At 45.7% G+C, this 22,261-nt stretch overlaps 1 protein-coding gene across 1 annotated transcript in view; it reads right to left on the reverse strand.

The window, feature by feature from the left end:
• Positions 1-204: 204 nt before the first annotated feature.
• The window catches only part of LOC117362118, a 33,002-nt gene continuing 10,945 nt past the window's right edge, over positions 205-22,261 (reverse strand). Inside the window, exons 3-6 of the mRNA XM_033947957.1 lie at positions 11,109-11,526; positions 8,976-9,119; positions 4,464-4,603; positions 205-536 (exon numbers count right to left, since the gene is read on the reverse strand). Of these exons, the coding sequence (XP_033803848.1) occupies positions 324-536; positions 4,464-4,603; positions 8,976-9,119; positions 11,109-11,421 (810 nt within the window). The 5' untranslated portion in view covers positions 11,422-11,526 and the 3' untranslated portion in view covers positions 205-323. The remainder of the gene's footprint in view (positions 537-4,463; positions 4,604-8,975; positions 9,120-11,108; positions 11,527-22,261) is intronic.

Genomic DNA, 22,261 nt, shown 5'->3' on the forward strand with positions numbered 1-22,261 from the left:
GAGATCTATTTGAATGCACGGCCTCCCATTGTATGCAAATGGATCTCATGCATATTCATTGGGGAAATCCTAAAATCCCGACTGGATTCCGGCCCTCGTTGCCCATCCCTGCCCTAGACCAACACATAAATTGGTTTTTCAAGGTCATCAGACGTCTTTTACTACGTTTGCATTTAGCTTTATTGCTCGCTATTTTTGACTCGATTTAATCCATTAGGTCTGATTACCGATAAGACATTTATCAAACCACCCAGCGGAGACAAACGCCTTCTGAAGTAATATCCGAGAGAGTTCCTGGCCGGGAGACTCCGGTCTTAGCTCATTCACGACGATATGGTGAAGAGGAAGTTGCCGCTGCCGTCTGTGTTGTTGCTCATGATGGCGACGCCCGCTTCGTATTGGCTGCATATGTACCACGTGCTATACTTGGCCGACTCGAACTCCAAGCTTCTGTCGGGCATCTCCATCATATAAAACACAAATCTCCACTTCGGGTCATCACGGTATATTTTCCTCAGTTGTTCAGAACTGCAGTCCTAAATCAGTAGTAGAGAAAATAAATTCATAATAAGAAATTTGCTCCCCTGAATTCAGTGGCATAGTATAGTGGAGGTTGGGGGGCAGAGGCAGACCCCCCTGGAGGCCGTGTTTGTAGCGGGGGCTGGAATCGGTGCCCCTCCTCCTCTCCGTCCCCCTGCCGGCTTGAGTAGCATCTTCTACTTGCTGCTCACTCCGGCATCGACTTTCTTCTGACATCACTTCCTGGTTGTAGGATCAGGATGTGACATCAGAAGGGAGGCGACGCCAACGCTAGCAGCAGTTGGAAGTTACTGCTCGCACTGGTGAACATTTAAAGAGGTGCACGGGGGGGAGGGGGGCAGGTGGTCGCTCAAGCGACAGGGAAGAGTTGGAGGGGTGCCCAAGCAGCAGGGAAGAGTGGGGAAAAGCACAGCACGGTGAAGCTGGACACCACTGCCTCAGGCACCAACCTCCCTTGCCATGCCACTGCCCGCAGATGGTTCCGTCCATTTGGAATGCAACGGTTTTGTACTGTTTATTCAGGGTTCCCAACTTGTCCTAGTGTCCCCCTAACCCAGTCAGATTTTAGTAGCCTTTCTCTGGACTGACTCCATCCTTTTTATATCTTTTGGAAGGTGCGGCCTCCAGAATTGTACACCATATTGTAAATGGGGGTCTCACCATAGTCTCATACAGAGGCACTATTTTAGGCACTAACTGGGTATATATGAGAACATAAGAATTGCCGCTGTTGGGTCAGAACAATGGTCCGTCGTGCCCAGCAGTCTGCTCACACGGCGGCCCTTTGGTCAACGACCAGCGCCCTAACTGAGACTAGCCCTACCTGCGTACGTTCTGGTTCAGCAGGAACTTGTCTAGCTTTGTCTTGAATCCCTGGAGGGTGTTTCCCCCTATAACAGACTCCGGAAGGAATTAACAAACGGATGGACAAAGGGGACCCCATCGTATACTTGGATTTCCAAAAAGCCTTTGACAAGGTACCCCATGAACGCCTACTACGTAAACTGAAGAACCATGGGGTGGAAGGAGACGTACATAGATGGATCAAAAATTGGTTGGCAGGTAGAAAGCAAAGGGTGGGAGTGAAGGGCCACTACTCGGACTGGAGGAGGGTCACGAGTGGTGTTCTGCAGGGGTCGGTACTCGGACCGCTGCTGTTCAATGTATTTATAAATGATATAGAAACAGGGACGAAGTGCGAAGTAATAAAATTTGCAGACGACACCAAACTATTTAGTGGAGTTGGGACTAAAGAGGACTGCGAAGATTTACAAAGGGACCTGAACACACTAGAAGAGTGGGCGACGAGATGGCAGATGAAGTTCAATGTAGAGAAATGTAAAGTCTTGCATATAGGAAACAGAAACCCAAAGTACAGCTATATGATGGGAGGGCTGGTAATGGGAGAAAGTACCCAAGAAAAGGACTTGGGGGTAATAGTGGACAACACAATGAAGCCGTCGGCACAGTGCGCAGCGGCCTCTAAGAAGGCAAATAGAATGCTGGGTACTATCAAGAAAAGTATTACAACCAGAACGAAAGAAGTTATCCTGCCATTGTATTGGGCAATGGAGTACTGCGTCCAATATTGGTCGCCGTACCTTAAGAAGGATATGGCGATACTCGAGAGGATTCAGAGAAGAGTGACACGATTGATAAAAGGAATGGAAAACCTTTCATATGTTGAAAGATTAGAGAAACTGGGGCTCTTTACCCTGGAGAAGCAGAGACTTAGAGGGGACATGATAGAGACTTACAAGATCATGAAGGGCATAGAGAAAGTGGAGAGGGACAGATTCTTCAAACTTTCAAAAACTACAAGAACGAGAGGGCATTCGGAAAAATTAAGAGGGGACAGATTCAGAACCAATGCTAGAAAGTTCTTCTTCACCCAAAGGGTGGTGGACACCTGGAATGCGCTTCCAGAGGGTGTGATAGGACAGAGTACGGTTTTGGGGTTCAAGAAGGGATTAGATAATTTCCTGAAGGAAAAGGGGATAGAAGGGTACAGATAGAGGATTACTATATAGGTCCTGGACCTGATAGACCACCGCGTAAGCAGACTGCTGGGCGTGATGGACCTCTGATCTGACCTAGCAGAGGCACTCCTTATGTTCTTATGTTCTTAATTTCCTTAAGTTTGTACGGAATCTATCCCCTTTCAATTTTAGAGAGTGCCCTCTCGTTCCCCCTACCTTGGAAAGTGCTACCGTGCTTCCAAATATCTGTGTTTGGCACTGGACAAGTGATATGGTCAGGAGCCATTTCTGGCTCTCTAGATTTCTTTGAATATCGACCCCTGTGTTTTCAAATCCCACCAATTCTTCTGCGGCTACAGGACTCTTAAACACTGGATACTCAGAGCTGGTTCTTTCGTATTTTAGCCCTTAATAAGCAGACATGGCAAATCTCGGCAAAGCAACCCTTATCAGAGCTTCCAAGGGGGCCGACCTCCTATGTGGGAGATTTAGGGCCCATCTTGCTCTGCCCATAACTCTGCCCAGCTCCGCCCACAACCCTGCCCAGCCCTTCTACAACTCCACCCAGCCCCGCCTACAACTCTACTCAGCCCCACCCAGAGTGGCACCAGTGGCAGCAGGAGGTTGCATTTTAGGAAGGCCTCTCCTGCTGCTTCTGGAAAGGAGGGAAAGCGGGAATCTTGGCAGGTCTGCCCTATTTCTGAAAACCTCTGCACAAATGTTAAGCTTAGCGTGCAAAGCAGCATACGCAAGTTACAGAATAGTGTCAGATGTGCGCATTGCTTAATTTAATAATTAACCGCTCACTGGTGTTAACAAGTTTACAAGTTTATTAAAAATTTGATATCCCGCCAAATCAGACTTCAAGACAATATGAGTAGACTTGACCCCTGTTGGGGATATACGCTGAGTCTGGTACTGTTGCTTGGACCTTGTAGATTGGCTGTGTTCATTGTTTATTGACCGATGGTCATGTCTGCATTGATTTACGGTCTGTTTTTTTGTTTTTTTTTTCAATAAAAATTTATTGATATTAAAAAAAAAATAAAATAAAGGGAGATACATAAAAATAACTAATCAATGGCTATAATAGAGAATATGTAGCATTGGCATTAATTACCAGGTTGCGCATAACCGCCCTTAGTTGGAATTCTTTCATTTGCGTGTGCAAAATCCATATCGCACAACTTCATGGGGATGAGGACCTGGGAGGGGCGGGGCGGGGGCGTGCCAAGCATTGACACGCGCAGGTTCTAGAATGCTAGCCTTTGCATGCGCATTGAGGGTAGGAGGTGGCGCCCCCTTGTGCCTTCCCCTCCGTCCCCCCATTCCTTCCCCCCCCCACCCCATCCCCACCACACTCGCATCCTCCCTCTTTAAATCTTCACCGGCGCAAGCAACTTCTCCGGCTACTCGCGCCAGTGTTAGCTTTCCCTCCGACGTCGCTTCCTGTCGCCCGCGATCGGGAAGTGGTTTCAGAGGGGCGCCAGGCCGACGCAAGCAGCAGGCTGGAGAAGTTGCTCGGGCTGGCGAAGATTTGGGGGTCCTTTTACCAAGGCGCGCAAACCGTTTTAGCGCGCACTGACTGATTTAGCGTGCGCTAATCGATTTAGCGCATGCTAATGATTAGCGCACGCTAAATGCTAAGGGTGTCTTAGCATTTATCGCGCCTTAGTAAAAGTACAAGGGGAAGGGAGGGCGTGAGCATTGTTTGGGGGGGAGGTGCCGGCACTCCCACATAGACGGCGACCAAGGTGGTCCGCCCCCCTCCATACTACGCCACTGCTATCTACCTCTGCTGGCCCCTAAGGTTAGAAGCATAGATATGAACTTATGCTATCATTAACGTAATTGCAGTTATAGACTCCACGCTTAGTGCGCATCATCCCGGTGCCTAACTTTGGGCGATCTCTAGAGAATTACCCCATCACGTGCGTATTATACCTCCACCTTGAGCACCACTTTCCCTTTGTCTTCTTGGCATGCAAGGTAGCAGTTGGTCCCGGTGAAGTTCAGCGTCACAGGTATTCCAGAATACTTTCTTGTTACATCGGTTGTTTTGTAATAATATATTGTCATGGAAGCTGAAGAGAAAGAAGAGTAAACGGGAAACAATTGAATTACGTTCCGAGGACTCGGTTCTGAAACCCCTTCCCTATTAGAACCCTTTTGGCAAATGTGCGTTAATTTTGCATGGGTCTACCCATATTTATTGACTTCGTAAAATTTCATTGAACGACACGAAGTCAAACACAGTTGAGGAGACGGAAGGTTAGAGATCTGTTTACTAGTGCTGCCCAATTCGCGATTCGAATCGATTCACCGATTCACTTTGGGTGAATTGGTTCGAATCGATTTGCACGAAAAAAAAAATCAAACTCACTGATTCCAGGTCGGTCCCCTTGAGACCCGCTCGCGTTTGGGCTTTGCCTCTGCCGCCGGAGTCCTTCATCTAATGTAACTTCCGGTTTTGCGAAACCGGAAGTTACTTCAGAAGAAAGGACATTGGCATGCACCTGTGTGAGTGCGCGATTTGCGGTGGCGGCAGCAACTTGCAAGCATGTTGATTTTTTAATAGTTGTTGGCTCTTGGTCGGCTCGATCTCGAAAGTATTTCTCCTCTCCTCCCGAGTCCCCGCATCTAACTTTCAGTGCTCTGCTGCAGTGTTCTCTTCTTTTCCTGAGGCCATGGAATGGGGGGAGGGAGGGGGAAGCTGAGGACCTTTCTTTAGGGAAGCTGAGAATCGGGGAGGGGGGCTGGGGCGGGGGAATATGGGGCCTATTTCTTTGGGATGCTCTGGGCCTGGGGAAGTTCAGAATCGGGGGGCTGGGGAGAGGGAATATGGGGTCCTTTCTTTGGGGATGCTCTGGGGAAGCTGAGAATCAGGGGGCTGGGGAGGGGGGAATATGGGGACTCTTTCTTTTGGGAGGCTCTGGGGAAGCTGAGAATCAGGGCGGGGGGGCGGGGGAGGAGGAATATGGTAGTGCTGCCCGATTTCCTTGATATTGCCTTGTTTAAATAAAATGTTTAAACTTAAAAAGCTGTGCCATTGAAAGTGAATCGAATCGAAAAATCGATTCAACAGGATGAATCGAATCAAAATATTTTTCACCGAATCGTGCAGCACTACTGTTTACTAATGCGCACTAAGGTTTTGCATTTACTAGGGAATTCTAGCATTATGCGTTATTTCTGTGCCAAATTTTTTAGGGCGGGAAAATGTTATGGAAGCAAGGTTGCAAATTGGCCGTGATAGCATGTCCAAGCGGAACCAAACTTACGTGCCCAGTTAAAGAATGGCGTCTAAATGATCCCAAGTGGATCTGAAAAGAGGGTGTAATGATGGGAGGGTGGGGAGGGGGTGCGTGGGCAGCTCAGGGGGTTCCTTTAAAATGTGCGCAGTGTTATAGAATTCTGGGAATCTGAGCCCCACTTGTATGCCAGGTTTCAGCTGGTATAGGGTAACCAGACATCCGGATTTCCCCGGGTGGCTTGAAAAGCTTCCTGACATAAACGCGTCGGAAAGGGGCATCCACGTATGCAGTGACGTCGCGTGCAAGCACGCTTGTGCATGACATCATTGCGTCATGTCCGCGTATGCCATCTGGGGGCGGGGCTGGGGGGCGGTAAAGAGGCGAAACTATGTGGTCCTGAGGGAGTGGCCATGAGTCTGGATTTTCCCAAAGGAAAATCCGGTAACCCTAAGCTGGTATAAATACCTGCATCTAAAGTTGGGTGCGGATATCGTCACTACAAGTTATTTTATAAAGGGCGCCTATCCCGGAACACCAGGAATTGAACCACTGTCAGTAATCCCCTGTGGAATCTCACCTAAACACGCTACACTTTCATTCCACAGGGGGATTGCACTATATTTCCAGAATTGAAATGTCTGTATCATACCTCCCCTGTCTCTCCGGTGTCGGGTCAAAAGCGCGCCCAGACAATTGAGCGCCGCGCGCGCCGCTCTAAATTACTGTTTTTAGTGCTCCGACGGGGGGGGGGCGTGGGGGGAAACCCCCCCACACTTTACTTAATAGACATCGCACCGCGTTGTGGGGGCGTTGTGGGGGGTGGGGGGGTTACTTGTAACCCCCCACATTTTACTGAAAACTTCACTTTTTCCCTGTTTTTAGGGAAAAAGTTCAGTTTACAGTAAAATGTGGAGGGTTACAACCCCCCAAACCCCCCACAACGCCAGCGCGATGTCTATTAAGTAAACTGGGGGGGGGGTTCCCCAACAAACCCCCCGTCGGAGCCCCTAAAAACTGTAATTTAGAGCGGTGTGGCGGCGCGCGCTGTGCTCAATTGTTGGCGCATGCTTTTGTCTTTCGCGCCGTTGTCTATGAACCGTCTCTCTTCCTCCAAGGTATAAACATTCAAGTCTTACAGTACTTAGGGCTACCATATGTCCAGGAAAACCCGGGCATGTCCCCTTTTTAGAGGACTGTCTGGACACCCAGATGAGCTTTTAAATTGTGAAGTCTGTCCGGATTTGACGGGGCTAGCTTTCTAGGAATCCGGTGGCTTTTCCTTTCTGACCTCCTCGGCGCTGCAATTCTGTTTTCTTCGGGCCGCCAGCAGATCAGCGACGTGAGCCGGCTGCCGTTGGCCTGCCCCGGAAGCTGCCTCTCTGCAGGTCCCGCCTATACAGGAACAGGAAGTCGCAGCAAAGAAGCGACTTCCGGGGCAGGCCGACGGCAGCAGTCTCATGTCGCTGAGTTGCCGGCAGCCCAAAGAAAATAGAATTACAGAGTTGAGGAGATAAGAAGGGGAGAGCCACCGGATTCCTTGTCAGCCGGCCCTGCCAAACTAGCTTCTGGGGAGCTAGGCCAGGGGCATAGTGAGGGCAGAGCAGGGAGTGGGTTGGGGCAGGGTCATGTCAACTCTTTTTTCAGGTCAAAAATATGGTAATCCTTACACCACGAAGACTTGAATATGTATAGCCCAGTATAGGGTTACCATAGATTCCTTTCAGAAAATCAGGCTCCCTAGCACCGCCCTCAGGCCCACCTAATTATGTCCATCCCCACCCCGCCCCCCGCTGCCTGCTCTTGTCGGGCAGGGAGGAAGTCCATGCATGCGCAGATGCTATGTGATAACATCACACGCACCTACGACAGCGTATGCGCGGACTTCCGGGTTTTGAAAAGCGGTCCAGACCCCCGGACATGTCCTCAAAAGGAGGACAGGTCTGTGGAAATCCGAACATCTGGTAACCCTACCCCAGTATAAAGAATGCACAATGACATGACCAAAGAAGGGCATAGTTACAATTGAGCATGCCCAGAAAAATGCCCAGGGCTAGCTAATGGTATAAGCTGCCTGCTGTTGCATTCCCACAATTCTCAGCATCTCTTCCCCTTTCCTTCCCCCCCCCCCCTCTGGACTCTTAAATTCTGCAGTGGACAGTCGGTAGATGCAGTGAGGGGGAGAGAGATGCTGACCCAGAGGAGGGAGAGTGATGCCGGTATGTGGAGGGGGAAGGAGAAGGAGAGACTCTGGGCCCAGAGTGGGGGGTGTGGAAGGAGGAGAAAAGAGAGGTGACAAGCTGACTAAATGGAGGGACAGGAACACAGAAGGGATGCTGGACTCAGGAGAGGGATAGGGACACTAAGAGGGCAGGTGCTGAACATGAGGAGAGGATGGGGATAGGGATGAAAGATGGATAATGGACTTGGAGAAAGAAGAAATGTCAAAATGAGAGGAGACCCTGGAAAGAGAGTTGAGAAAAACCAAATAAACACGGAAAAGAGAAACAACAAAGGTAGAAAATAAGGTATTGTTTTCTGAATTTATTAATTGCTGTAGGAAAGGTGCATCTCTGATATCTTGCATTTCAGTTTCTATTTCTGTTGCTATGACAGTTTTTCTATATAGGTCTGGAACGTAATTGCATTTTACAGGATTTGTTTCCTGGAGGTTTAAAGGGGCATCTCCTCCTCCTCCTCCATCCCACCCCACCCAGTCAGCACTACCTTGGGAGAGATGGCTTTATGGGGGGGTGCATCTTAATTTTTCCTCCCTTTCCCATTCACTCTTGGCTACACCAGTGGACATGTCATGTGCAGGGAGGGATTTTAGGTGGACAGAGCAGTAGCAAACCAAAGGCAGGGGTGTATATGGGGGTGGCCCACCCTGAGTGCAGGAAGCACAGGTGTGCTGGAGCGGTTGTAGATCTCCAGTCTGCCTGCGCATGGCCATCGGCTCTGCTGACCCCGCCCCCTCTGATGTCAACTTCCTGTTCCAGAGTGGGCCAAGCACAGCAGCCCGCAACTGATGGTTTTCCCTCCCTGATCAGAGCTCAGACTGCTTCTGAAACAATGCGCCGGATTCTACAAACGGCGTCTAATAGCACCTAACTCCTAGGCGCCGGTCAGCGTGGTTGTCAAATCAACTGCTAGGCATCGTTTATAGAATTGCAGAAAATCTGGTAACCCTAACTACGATACCAACCCGATTCTGTCTTCTTCTTCTCACATATGTGCAATTTGTCCAGCAGCTTAGCTAAGGGCTGTTTCCTTAGGTCACAAACGCTTTTATTTTCGGCAGCTGACACCAGTCTCAGAATCAGGCCAAGACCACTCTGGTCAGACTCGGCTGTAATACAGAAACATGGAGTCAACCGGGTTTGACATTAGACAACCAGGACTAAAGGCAAAAGAAAGATCATGTTTATTTATTATGATTTATTTTAAAAATTTATATTCCGCTCTATCAACATTTCTAGGCGGATTCCAACATCATTTATAACAGATAAATGCATTATAACAGCAATTACTTTAAAAACTTCAAAACACTTAATTTAAAAAATAAATATAGAAAATCAGCATTGATATACCTTCCTAAACAAGAATGTTTAAAAAAAAAAAACTTGAAACAGTCAACATCACCAAGCCCTCGCGGTTGCTCGGAAAATTAGTTCCATAACTGTGGTCCATTCACGTAGACCAGTGTTTCTCAACTAGGTCCTGGAGGACCCCCTTGGCCAGTCAGGTTTTCAGGATATCCACAATGAAGATGCATAAACTCGATTTGCCTACACTGCCTCCATTATAGGCAAATTTCTTTCATGCATCTTCATTGTGGATACCCTGAAAACCTGACTGGCAACGGGGGTCCTCCAGGACCGAGTTGAGAGACCCTGAAGTAGACTAGACATTTCCTCTATTCCCCATGGTGAATTTCACAAACAGATGGGTCCACCAGGACATTTCTGTTCAAGGAACGTAAGTTCCGTGTTGGTCGATAAATACAAAGGGAGTCTTAGAAACTGGAGATTTCCTGCCAATCAATGTTTTGAAAACAAGTAGTAACAATTTATAGTGATACTAGTGTGCAAATTTGGACACACAAGGTATAAAATAAAGACAATTGTACACCTAACTTAATCTCTCCCCTCCCCCCCTTTTTATGAAGCTGCATTAGCGTTTTTTATTGATGTCATAGCAGTAAAAGTTCCGACGCTCATAAAAATTCTATGAGTGTTGGCGCTTTTACCACCGCGGCTGGTGACAAAAAAACGCTAACGCGGCTTCATGAAAGGGGGGGGGGGGTTAATTGTTAAATTAGGCACCAATTGGCATATAAGTACCAATTATAACCCTTAAGCGATGCTAGTTGGCATTAATTTGTAGAGGGAAATTCTATAAACGGTGCCTTAACTTAAGCGCTGGTAGATTCCCTACTGACGTCAAAGTTAAGAGGGAAACGCCATTGAAAATGTTTGTGCGTCAAGACAGCATCCGCGCGTGCACGCGGATGCAGCATGATGATGTCGCGCGTACGGCCATATCTCAGTTTTGGAAAGCAGATTAAAACTCAGCTATTCAACAGACCGAATCCTTAATCATACCACATGACCTTCCCCTCTCACGCTTCTAGGATTGTGGCTCCCTCCTTACGGCTTGCATACTTTTTCCTTTTAGGCTCTTTCCTTATGGCGTGTATGCAGTTCTCCTTCTCTTAAACTGTATGCATGTACCTATTGTATCCATTGTATGTATTTTGCTGCATGTACTTATGCATGTCCTTATTCCTTGTACTTATTGTACTTTGTTCTCGTTGTACATGTTGCATGTATTTTTTTGCACTCTTCACTTAAATTGTAGACGTATAACCAGTATGTTACTTTTTATAATTGCTTTGCTGGTTTTTGTTGTCAACCTCAACTGCACTGTTTGTACTGAATCTATCTGCTGTGAACTGCCTAGAACTCCCTGGGTATGGCGGTATACAAAATAAAATTATTACTATTATTATTATCACTGCATTGTATCCGGGCATTCGCAGATGCCGTCCCGACGTCGGAAGCTTTTCAAAACCCAGACAAAGTGCCGGGGGGTTGAAAAGCCGTCCAGACCCCCGGATATGTCCTCAAACGGAAGACATGTCCGGAGATATCTGTTAACCCTAGGGATGCAGGACCCAAGGGGAGAGGAATTAGGCGTCAAAAGCCCTCTCAAAGAGGTGGCCACCGATGTTTATTCCCCTTTTCAAATGATTCCTATCGATTCAGAAACCTCCTCTAAGCTTCAGAAAGTTCAAAAAGGGATAAGTGAGACAAAACGAATCAGCTCCACAACTTACTGATCTGCAGCTGTTCCACAGAAACCACCACCAAGTTCGTTTCCTCGCAGCTGCTCATCTTGCAGTCCTCACAGGGCGCCACGCAAGACTGTTCGTCACCCCTTCCTCTTATCATCGAAATGGTAGCTTGCTTTAACAGCAGTATCCAAGTGACATTGGATTCAGACTTTTTATTCTGGCTCTGGGCTTCCTCCTCCTCTTGGTCTTTGTCCTCCTCATCTCCAGCTATCCCTGGGCGCTCCAGGCACGGCCCGCGGTGATCGGCAAGGCCAACTGCTTCCTGGGTGGCGGAAGCGCCTTCTTTTTGGACCATCTCAAAGGTAAATTGAAGGATCCCTTGTTTCTTTTCAAAGGGCTGAAAAAGCTCTTTCAGGGAGGGAGTTGGTCGATCCACTATTTGCGGGGGCCTGTGGACGGTCTGCAAATGAATTTAAATTAATTGGCTTTTATAACCTGTTTTATATGGACAGCAAACAACACTTAAAAGTAGTCATAATCCCACTAATTCTATAAAAGAGCTGAAAATTGCGCTCGTAAATTTGGACGTGTACCTGATTTGTGCGCACAATTTAATCGAATAGCAGGTTAATTAGCTCCAATAATTATTATTTTATCTAGCAACTAGTCTTTAAGCCCGTTACATTAACGGGTGCTAGAATATATGTCTGTCTGTCTTTCTTTCTTTCTCTCTCTCTCTCCCGCTGTCTCTCTCTCTCTCTCCTTGGCTCCCTTTTTCTGTCTGTCTTTCTGTCCCTCTCCCTGCCCCTGTGTCTTTCTTCCTTTCTGTCTGTCTCCCTCCCTCCTGCTGTCTGTCTGTCATTCTTTCCCTCCATTTCCCTGTGCAGAAGTATTTCCACCCCACTTCCCTGCAACAGCATTTCCCTCCCCCCCCCCCCCGACTTCCCTGTGCAGCAGCAGCGGTATTTGTCTTCCCCTCTAGGTCCCTGTGCAGCAGTTGCAGCATTTCCCCCACCCCTTCCCTTCTCTTACCGCGATCTTGCCTGCTCCGTTCGGCCCCTCCCCCGCGCTCTGGCCTGCTGCGATCTGGCTGCTCCGTTCGGCTCCTCGCGGCTGGAGTCCTTTTCTTTGTCGGCCCCCCCTTCCCTTCCCTTCCCGCGGTCTTGAGCTTCGGTCTGGTCTGGCCTGCTCTCCTTGCCATATTTTTTTTTAGTTGAAAGATGCGGCGGTGGCTCCACTCATGATCCCCACCTGCGTCGGAAGTCCGATGCAGGCGGGGATCGTGAGAGGAGCCACCGCTGCGTCTTTCAACTAAAAAATGCAATACGGCAGGGAGCAGGCCAGACCGAAAAACAGAACCGTAAGCCGCGCATGCGCACTTCCTATGGGTTGCTACAGCTCACGGAAAACCGGCGCACGCATAGGAAGTGCGCATGCGCGGCTTACTGTTTTATTATATTAGATTATTGGCATTAATTAGACTCAATGACAAATTGCGTGCGTAAATTTAAGCATGGGATCTGCGTCTAAATTTTATGCCTGAGTCAAAAGGGGGGAGGGGGGCGTTCCTTTAAGTTACACAGGTGGTTATAGAATACGGACATCCGCGTCTAAAGTTAGGCACGGGCATTAGCGCTATTCTATAAAGTTCGCCTAACTTTAAGCACGATTTGTAGAATAACACTTTTTGGCACCAATTTTTTAGACGCCATCGGGCTCATTTTCAAAAAAGATAGACGTCTAAAAAACGGCATAAACGAGCACTTGGATGTCTTACTAGTCAAAACGTCCAAGTGGGAATTCTCAAAACAGACCTTCTAGACATCTTTCTGGTCATTTTGTCCCCAATGCATCCAAGTCTTAAGGGGCACGTTAGAGGCTGGTTTTGGGTGGCCTTAGGACTCGGACGCTTGGCAGCCATAATCAAGCCTTTAACAAAACGTCCTGGGCTTTTTTTTTTTTAGACGTTTGGAGCTAAACCTGTTTTCAGAGCATTCTAAATGCTAAATAGGTGCCCAAACTGACCAGATGGGCATTGGAGGGATTAAGGTATGACCCCCCTTTTCTCCCCAGTGGTCACCGACCCCCCTTCCACCACCCAAAGATGTGGTGAAAACATCAGTATTTTCCAGGCTGTATGACAGATTCACATGGCTGGAACGGTGACGGGACAAAAGTGCGCGAGACTTCAGCGTGCCGACAATTTGGCGCAAGATCCCAGCGCGTCGCCGAAAAAGTTACTTTTAAAGAGCTCCGACGGGGGTGTGGGGGGGGGGAAACCCCCTAGTTTACTTCATACTCTTTGCGCTGCCATTGGGGGGGGGTGCAACCCCCCACATTATAGAGAAAACTTAACTTTTTCCCAAAAAATTTGGAAAAAGTTAAGTTTACTCTATAATGGAGGCGCGAAGAGTATGAAGTAAACTGGGGGTTCCCCCCTCACACCCCACGTCGGAGCTCTTTAAAAGTAACTTTTGGCTGGAACAGAGAACAGGAGAACCAAATCCACAAGACTCAATGACATAAAACAAGAAGTGGAGACGTCCAATGAAGACTGTTGAGCTCAATCTTTCTTAAAAAAAAGTTCTTTATTCTTCCAAAAAACCTCAATGACTCATGACTCGACATGTACATGTTTCGGCCAAAATGGCCTGCTTCAGGAGCCTTAAGAATCTTCAGAATGAAGTAATCTTAAAAAGGACTTCCTAATTTCTATAATATCTTCTTAGGGAAACATATGCCTGATCGAAGAAAGATTGAGTTCACCAGATTAATATGGCTCACATACAAGTTATAGTGACATCTGCTTGGGACTTTTAATGTGATGTGTCTCTACAGTAGCCTTTAGACTAGAGTCCCTCTGTGGAGATGTAGGGAGGGCGGTGCTGAAAAGTTCTCAGCCCAAGCAACTTCCTAAATCTAAAGTTCAGCCTATGTAGCTGAAAAGAGGGTTAGTTTCGTTTTGCAACGTGCTAATTTGTAAACACTAATGAAATAAACTAAACTAACCCTCTTTTCAGCTACAGTGGCCAAAATAACGTCAGATTTAGGAAGTTGCTTGGGCTGAGAATTTTTCAGCACTGCCCTCCCTACATCTCCACAGAGGGACTCTAGTCTAAAGGTTACTGTAGAGCAGCAGTCTCAAACACGCGGCCCGTGGGCCGCATGCGGCCCCCCCCCCGGAACTATTTTGCGGCCCGCAATCTGTCCTTGCCTAAAGCAGGGGACCCTAATCTGCTTCCCTTCCCACTGCCCTCCCCCAAGCCACCGCAATCGGGGAACAGGCCAGCGCCCGAGGTCTTAGTTCTCCCTGCATATCTTCCCTAGCTCGGAGCCGACCAATTCTCGCCACCCGACGTTCAATTCTAATGTCAGGGAGGAAGTTCCGGGCCGGCCAATCGCTGTCTGATTGTGGTGGCGGCAGCTTGTTCCCCGATTGCGGCGGTGGCGGTCTGTTCTCCGATTGTGGCGGCGGCAGCTTGTTCCCCGATTGCGGCTGTGGCGGCCTGTTACCTGATTACGGCGGTGGCGGCCTGTTCCCCAATGGTGGTGGCTTGGGGGAGGGCAGGGAGAAGTAATGAAAGAAAGGGGGGGACAGAGAGACAGAAAGAAAGAAGGGAAACGGGACACAGACAGAAAGGGGCATGGAGAGAGAAAGGGCGGGCATGGAGAAAGAAAAAAGAAAGAAAGGGGGCACGGAGAGAGAGAGAAAGACAGACATATAGAAAGAATGGGGGCATGGATAGAGAGAGAAAGAAAGAAGGAGGCAGGGTGAAAGAAATAAAAAGTTGGGGGAGGGAAGGAGACAGATGCCAGACCAGGGGAAAGGAAGGAAGGAGGGATGGATGGAGAGAAAGGAAAGAAAGAGATGTCAGACCATGGAAATAGGGACAGAAGAAGAGAGAGATAGAAGGGAAGGTAAGACATGAAAACATAGATTTTGAAAAGAAAGCAGAAAAATTGAATATTAAGTTAATGCCAAAGATGGATGCAAGGCAGAAAGTGAAGACGGAGAGAAAACCAGTCAAAGGACTAGAAGACCCTGGAAACAGTTAAATGCACAGAAAAATAAAGTCACCAGCCAACAAAGGTAGGGAAAATGATTTTATTTTCAATATAGTGATTGAAATGTGTCAGTTTTGAGAAACAAAAGATATTGAACTTTAAATGTGAGGGCCGCAGAAAAAATAGTTAATGTCTTATTAAAGAAATGACAATTTTGCATAAGGTAAAACTCTTTATAGTTTAACTGTTAAAGGAAAGATTTATAAAGTATAAAGAGTTTTACCTCATGCAAAGTTGTCATTTCTTTAATAAGACATTAACTATTTTTTCTGCAGCCCTCCAAGTACCTACAAATCCAAAATGTGGCTCCACTAAGGGTTTGAGTTTGAGACCACTGCTGTAGAGACACATCACATTAAAAGTCCCAAGCAGATGTCACTATAACACTCCAACCCCTCCCCCACCCCCACCTCCCTCTCCCCCCCCCCTCTTCTGGTTTCCCACTCCCTCCTTTTTATCTTCTAACCCAACTATGATAAACCTGTGCTAAAACTACTTTGCCTCCTTCTGCGCTACCCGCAATTCCGACAAAATTTTTGTAAATCCGTGTTCAGACCGGATCCTAATGTAACGGATGTGAACCGCCTAGAACTTTTTGGGTATGGCGGGATATAAGAACCTAATAATAATAATAATATAACTTGCTTATGGTGAGCCCTCCAAAATCCACCCAAACTTACTGTACCCACCTAGAGCACATTTTGATGTTTCATCATTTAAAATTCTGGTGCAATCCCTTATACTGAGCCAACTTGACTACTGTAATATCGCCTATCTGACAATTTCCCAGAAGAATATGCGGCGATTACAACTGGTGCAAAAATGCGGCGGTCAGGCTGATTTTGGGGTTGAAGAAGTTCGATCACGTAACTCCTTCCTACCGACTTCTGCATTGGCTGCCGATGGAGGCCCATGTGAAGTTTAAGTTTGGATGTTTTTGCTTTAAGGTACTATTCAGTTTAGCCCCTAAATATATAACTGACCTTTTCTCTTTCTCAACCAGTGGACATAAGAGAAGCACACACTTGAATTTTGTTTCCCCACCGGTTAGAGGATGTAAATTTAAAAGACATCATCAACATCTTTTCTCACATCAGGGAGCATTATGGGGTAAAGATCTGGAACAACTACTTAGGCTTGCTAATACTTATGGGGAATTTAGGAGACACCTAAAAACAAAATTATGACCCCAGACTACAAAACATTCAGAAAAGAAATAAAGAGTCTACTCTTCAAGAAATTCCTGCAAACGACTCAATACCGCTAGCTCTTTCCCAATTCCCAATACCTTCCCGATTCCCCAAAGCAACCTCATCTACTCTTCATCTCCTCTTGAAATTACCAGATATCTTCTTCATGTACACTTCCCCCTCCCCATTCGCGGTTTCAGTAATCGCGATTTCACATATTCACGATTTTTGGGGGAGGGGGAAAAAAGAAAAAAAAAAAAACATCCTTAAGTCTTCCCCCCGGCATCCCTGCCTTACCTGGTGGTCTAGCGGGCTTTCGGGGCAGGAGCGATCTTCCTATGCTCCTGCCCCGTGCAGATCGCCATCAGGAAATAGCTGTAGGGAGTTCCCGTCGTAGTCTCGAGAGACTACAGGAACTCACAGCAGCCATTTCCTAATGGCGATCTGCATGGGGCAGGAGCATAGGAAGATCGCTCCTGCCCCGAAAGTCCGCTAGACCATCAGGTAAGGCCGGGAAGGCGGGAGGGAGGCGGGGGTGGGTCAGAGCCGGATATTCGCGGTTTTTCGCCATTCGCGGTCCGGCTCTGCCCCTATCCCCCGCGAATCCGGAGGGAGAAGTGTAATACCTTTTTTGCAATTCTTTTGTAATCCGCCTTGAACCGCAAGGCATTGGCGGAATAGAAATCTCTAATGTAATGTAATGTAATATCTGTTCCTGAAGTACTTAGGTAGCTGATTCGCACAATCTTGCCCACAATAACCGATCTCTGGAGCTGTTACACACCAGTTTTTGTAACAATTTGTAGCATTTTTAATCATTGTAAACCACATAGAACTTCACGGTCCTGCGGTATATAAACTGCTATTGTTATTATTATATACCACAAGAGCTTTATGCTTGCAGGGGTAATCTTTATGTTGGTACAGTAGGGTTTTGAGGGCTCACCATACAATAGAAGCAAATTGTAGTGACATCTGTACTTGGGGCTTTTATTATGACATTCTCTGCAGTAATCCTTAGCATGCCCCTCTGCTGTGCTCAGGAATACTCAGCTGTCCGTGAACAGTTTGCTAAGAATGCTGACTGCTTGAATGTCTGAAAATATTAATTGTGTGCGTTTTTCATGTGGACGTCTTTATATTTGAGAATGGCCAAAAAAGATAGACGTACTAAGGACCAAAACGTCTACATAGGGTCATTCAAAAAAAAAAAAAAAAAGATAGACATCTTGCTGTTTTCAGAATGGACGTTCTCTCTACTGGATTTCTAGACATCTTTCCCAAATGTCTAAACGCAGACTTAGACATCCAATCGAAAATGCCCCTCTATATTTAGAATATACCCCAATATGCAATAAAATGAAATTAGTAAAAAAAAAAAAAAAAAAAAAAACCACCTCAAAATACCCCACAAAATAAAACATAAAAAATGAATACAAAAAACACTTTTAAGCAAAGCAGCACCACTCCATACGTACTAAGCATCCCATTAGCCCTTCCAAAATCATTATGACTTTAAATCTCTTCTAGTATAAACTGGCTACTAGATCTGAGAAAATAACCAAGTTTTCAGTTTTCTCGCTGTTGCAAGTACAATTCCTGCGCTAGACTGTTCTGCAAAGAAGGGGCAGCACCTGAATAATAATAATAATAACAACAGTTTATATACCGCAATACCGTTAAGTTCTATGCGGTTTACAATAGATTAAGCGAGGTACAAATTGATTGAATTTAAGAGGGGGGAAGAGGAGAGTTAATAGGACCGGAAATGCGTTGTTGAGGAGAAAGAGATTAATAGGACAGAGGAATCACTATGGAGGAGAAAGAAGATGAGTGGGTCAGTTGTCTAGATACTTTAGGAACAGTTGAGTTCTTATGTTCTTAACTGTGCCAAGTATAGGACAATGAAGCCATTGTAATATCACTGCTGAGGTTGGCTCTGAGGCTCTGTGGACTGAGGCATTATGACATCACAATCTCAGCTCTGGAATGTTGCTCTCATTGGGGTTCCGGAACCTTGTTATTCTTTGAGATGCTGGAATGTTGCTACTCTTTGAGTTTTGGCCAGGTACTAGGGACCTGGATTGGCCACCGTGAGCTGATGGATCATTGGTCTGACCCAGTAAGGCTATTCTAATAATAATAATAATAATAATAATAAGAGTTTATATACCGCAATACCGTTAAGTTCTATGCGGTTTACAATAGATTAAGCGAGGTACAAATTGATTGAATTTAAGAGGGGGGAAGAGGAGAGTTAATAGGACCGGAAATGCGTTGTTGAGGAGAAAGAGATTAATAGGACAGAGGAATCACTATGGAGGAGAAAGAAGATGAGTGGGTCAGTTGTCTAGATACTTTAGGAACAGTTGAGTTCTTATGTTCTTAACTGTGCCAAGTATAGGACAATGAAGCCATTGTAATATCACTGCTGAGGTTGGCTCTGAGGCTCTGTGGACTGAGGCATTATGACATCACAATCTCAGCTCTGGAATGTTGCTCTCATTGGGGTTCCGGAACCTTGTTATTCTTTGAGATGCTGGAATGTTGCTACTCTTTGAGTTTTGGCCAGGTACTAGGGACCTGGATTGGCCACCGTGAGCTGATGGATCATTGGTCTGACCCAGTAAGGCTATTCTAATAATAATAATAATAATAATAATAAGAGTTTATATACCGCAATACCGTTAAGTTCTATGCGGTTTACAATAGATTAAGTGAGGTACAAATTGATTGAATTTAAGAGGGGGGAAGAGGAGAGTTAATAGGACCGGAAATGCGTTGTTGAGGAGAAAGAGATTAATAGGACAGAGGAATCACTATGGAGGAGAAAGAAGATGAGTGGGTCAGTTGTCTAGATACTTTAGGAACAGTTGAGTTCTTATGTTCTTAACTGTGCCAAGTATAGGACAATGAAGCCATTGTAATATCACTGCTGAGGTTGGCTCTGAGGCTCTGTGGACTGAGGCATTATGACATCACAATCTCAGCTCTGGAATGTTGCTCTCATTGGGGTTCCGGAACCTTGTTATTCTTTGAGATGCTGGAATGTTGCTACTCTTTGAGTTTTGGCCAGGTACTAGGGACCTGGATTGGCCACCGTGAGCTGATGGATCATTGGTCTGACCCAGTAAGGCTATTCTAATAATAATAATAATAATAAGAGTTTATATACCGCAATACCGTTAAGTTCTATGCGGTTTACAATAGATTAAGTGAGGTACAAATTGATTGAATTTAAGAGGGGGGAAGAGGAGAGTTAATAGGACCGGAAATGCGTTGTTGAGGAGAAAGAGATTAATAGGACAGAGGAATCACTATGGAGGAGAAAGAAGATGAGTGGGTCAGTTGTCTAGATACTTTAGGAACAGTTGAGTTCTTATGTTCTTAACTGTGCCAAGTATAGGACAATGAAGCCATTGTAATATCACTGCTGAGGTTGGCTCTGAGGCTCTGTGGACTGAGGCATTATGACATCACAATCTCAGCTCTGGAATGTTGCTCTCATTGGGGTTCCGGAACCTTGTTATTCTTTGAGATGCTGGAATGTTGCTACTCTTTGAGTTTTGGCCAGGTACTAGGGACCTGGATTGGCCACCGTGAGCTGATGGATCATTGGTCTGACCCAGTAAGGCTATTCTAATAATAATAATAATAATAATAATAAGAGTTTATATACCGCAATACCGTTAAGTTCTATGCGGTTTACAATAGATTAAGCGAGGTACAAATTGATTGAATTTAAGAGGGGGGAAGAGGAGAGTTAATAGGACCGGAAATGCGTTGTTGAGGAGAAAGAGATTAATAGGACAGAGGAATCACTATGGAGGAGAAAGAAGATGAGTGGGTCAGTTGTCTAGATACTTTAGGAACAGTTGAGTTCTTATGTTCTTAACTGTGCCAAGTATAGGACAATGAAGCCATTGTAATATCACTGCTGAGGTTGGCTCTGAGGCTCTGTGGACTGAGGCATTATGACATCACAATCTCAGCTCTGGAATGTTGCTCTCATTGGGGTTCCGGAACCTTGTTATTCTTTGAGATGCTGGAATGTTGCTACTCTTTGAGTTTTGGCCAGGTACTAGGGACCTGGATTGGCCACCGTGAGCTGATGGATCATTGGTCTGACCCAGTAAGGCTATTCTAATAATAATAATAATAATAATAATAAGAGTTTATATACCGCAATACCGTTAAGTTCTATGCGGTTTACAATAGATTAAGTGAGGTACAAATTGATTGAATTTAAGAGGGGGGAAGAGGAGAGTTAATAGGACCGGAAATGCGTTGTTGAGGAGAAAGAGATTAATAGGACAGAGGAATCACTATGGAGGAGAAAGAAGATGAGTGGGTCAGTTGTCTAGATACTTTAGGAACAGTTGAGTTCTTATGTTCTTAACTGTGCCAAGTATAGGACAATGAAGCCATTGTAATATCACTGCTGAGGTTGGCTCTGAGGCTCTGTGGACTGAGGCATTATGACATCACAATCTCAGCTCTGGAATGTTGCTCTCATTGGGGTTCCGGAACCTTGTTATTCTTTGAGATGCTGGAATGTTGCTACTCTTTGAGTTTTGGCCAGGTACTAGGGACCTGGATTGGCCACCGTGAGCTGATGGATCATTGGTCTGACCCAGTAAGGCTATTCTAATAATAATAATAATAATAAGAGTTTATATACCGCAATACCGTTAAGTTCTATGCGGTTTACAATAGATTAAGTGAGGTACAAATTGATTGAATTTAAGAGGGGGGAAGAGGAGAGTTAATAGGACCGGAAATGCGTTGTTGAGGAGAAAGAGATTAATAGGACAGAGGAATCACTATGGAGGAGAAAGAAGATGAGTGGGTCAGTTGTCTAGATACTTTAGGAACAGTTGAGTTCTTATGTTCTTAACTGTGCCAAGTATAGGACAATGAAGCCATTGTAATATCACTGCTGAGGTTGGCTCTGAGGCTCTGTGGACTGAGGCATTATGACATCACAATCTCAGCTCTGGAATGTTGCTCTCATTGGGGTTCCGGAACCTTGTTATTCTTTGAGATGCTGGAATGTTGCTACTCTTTGAGTTTTGGCCAGGTACTAGGGACCTGGATTGGCCACCGTGAGCTGATGGATCATTGGTCTGACCCAGTAAGGCTATTCTAATAATAATAATAATAATAAGAGTTTATATACCGCAATACCGTTAAGTTCTATGCGGTTTACAATAGATTAAGTGAGGTACAAATTGATTGAATTTAAGAGGGGGGAAGAGGAGAGTTAATAGGACCGGAAATGCGTTGTTGAGGAGAAAGAGATTAATAGGACAGAGGAATCACTATGGAGGAGAAAGAAGATGAGTGGGTCAGTTGTCTCGATACTTTAGGAACAGTTGAGTTTTTAGACGTTTTCTGAATTCCTCATAAGTAGTGGGCGAAAGCAGTTGATCTAAGTCTTTACCCCACAATGCTGCTTGATGTGAAAGAAGGTTTTCATGGTGTCACTATTGTAAATCACTATTGTATCACTATTGTAAATCACTATTGTATCACTATTGTAAATCACTATTGTTAATAGGACCAGAAATGCGTTGTTGAGGAGAAAGAGATTAATAGGACAGAGGAATCACTATGGAGGAGAAAGAAGATGAGTGGGTCAGTTGTCTAGATACTTTAGGAACAGTTGAGTTTTTAGACGTTTTCTGAATTCCTCATAAGTAGTGGGCGAAAGCAGTTGATCTAAGTCTTTACCCCACAATGCTGCTTGATGTGAAAGAAGGTTTTCATGGTGTCACTATTGTAAATCACTATTGTATCACTATTGTAAATCACTATTGTATCACTATTGTAAATCACTATTGTTAATAGGACCAGAAATGCGTTGTTGAGGAGAAAGAGATTAATAGGACAGAGGAATCACTATGGAGGAGAAAGAAGATGAGTGGGTCAGTTGTCTAG

The sequence above is a fragment of the Geotrypetes seraphini genome, chromosome 6 (genome assembly GCF_902459505.1).
Source record: "Geotrypetes seraphini chromosome 6, aGeoSer1.1, whole genome shotgun sequence".
Taxonomy (NCBI): domain Eukaryota; kingdom Metazoa; phylum Chordata; class Amphibia; order Gymnophiona; family Dermophiidae; genus Geotrypetes; species Geotrypetes seraphini.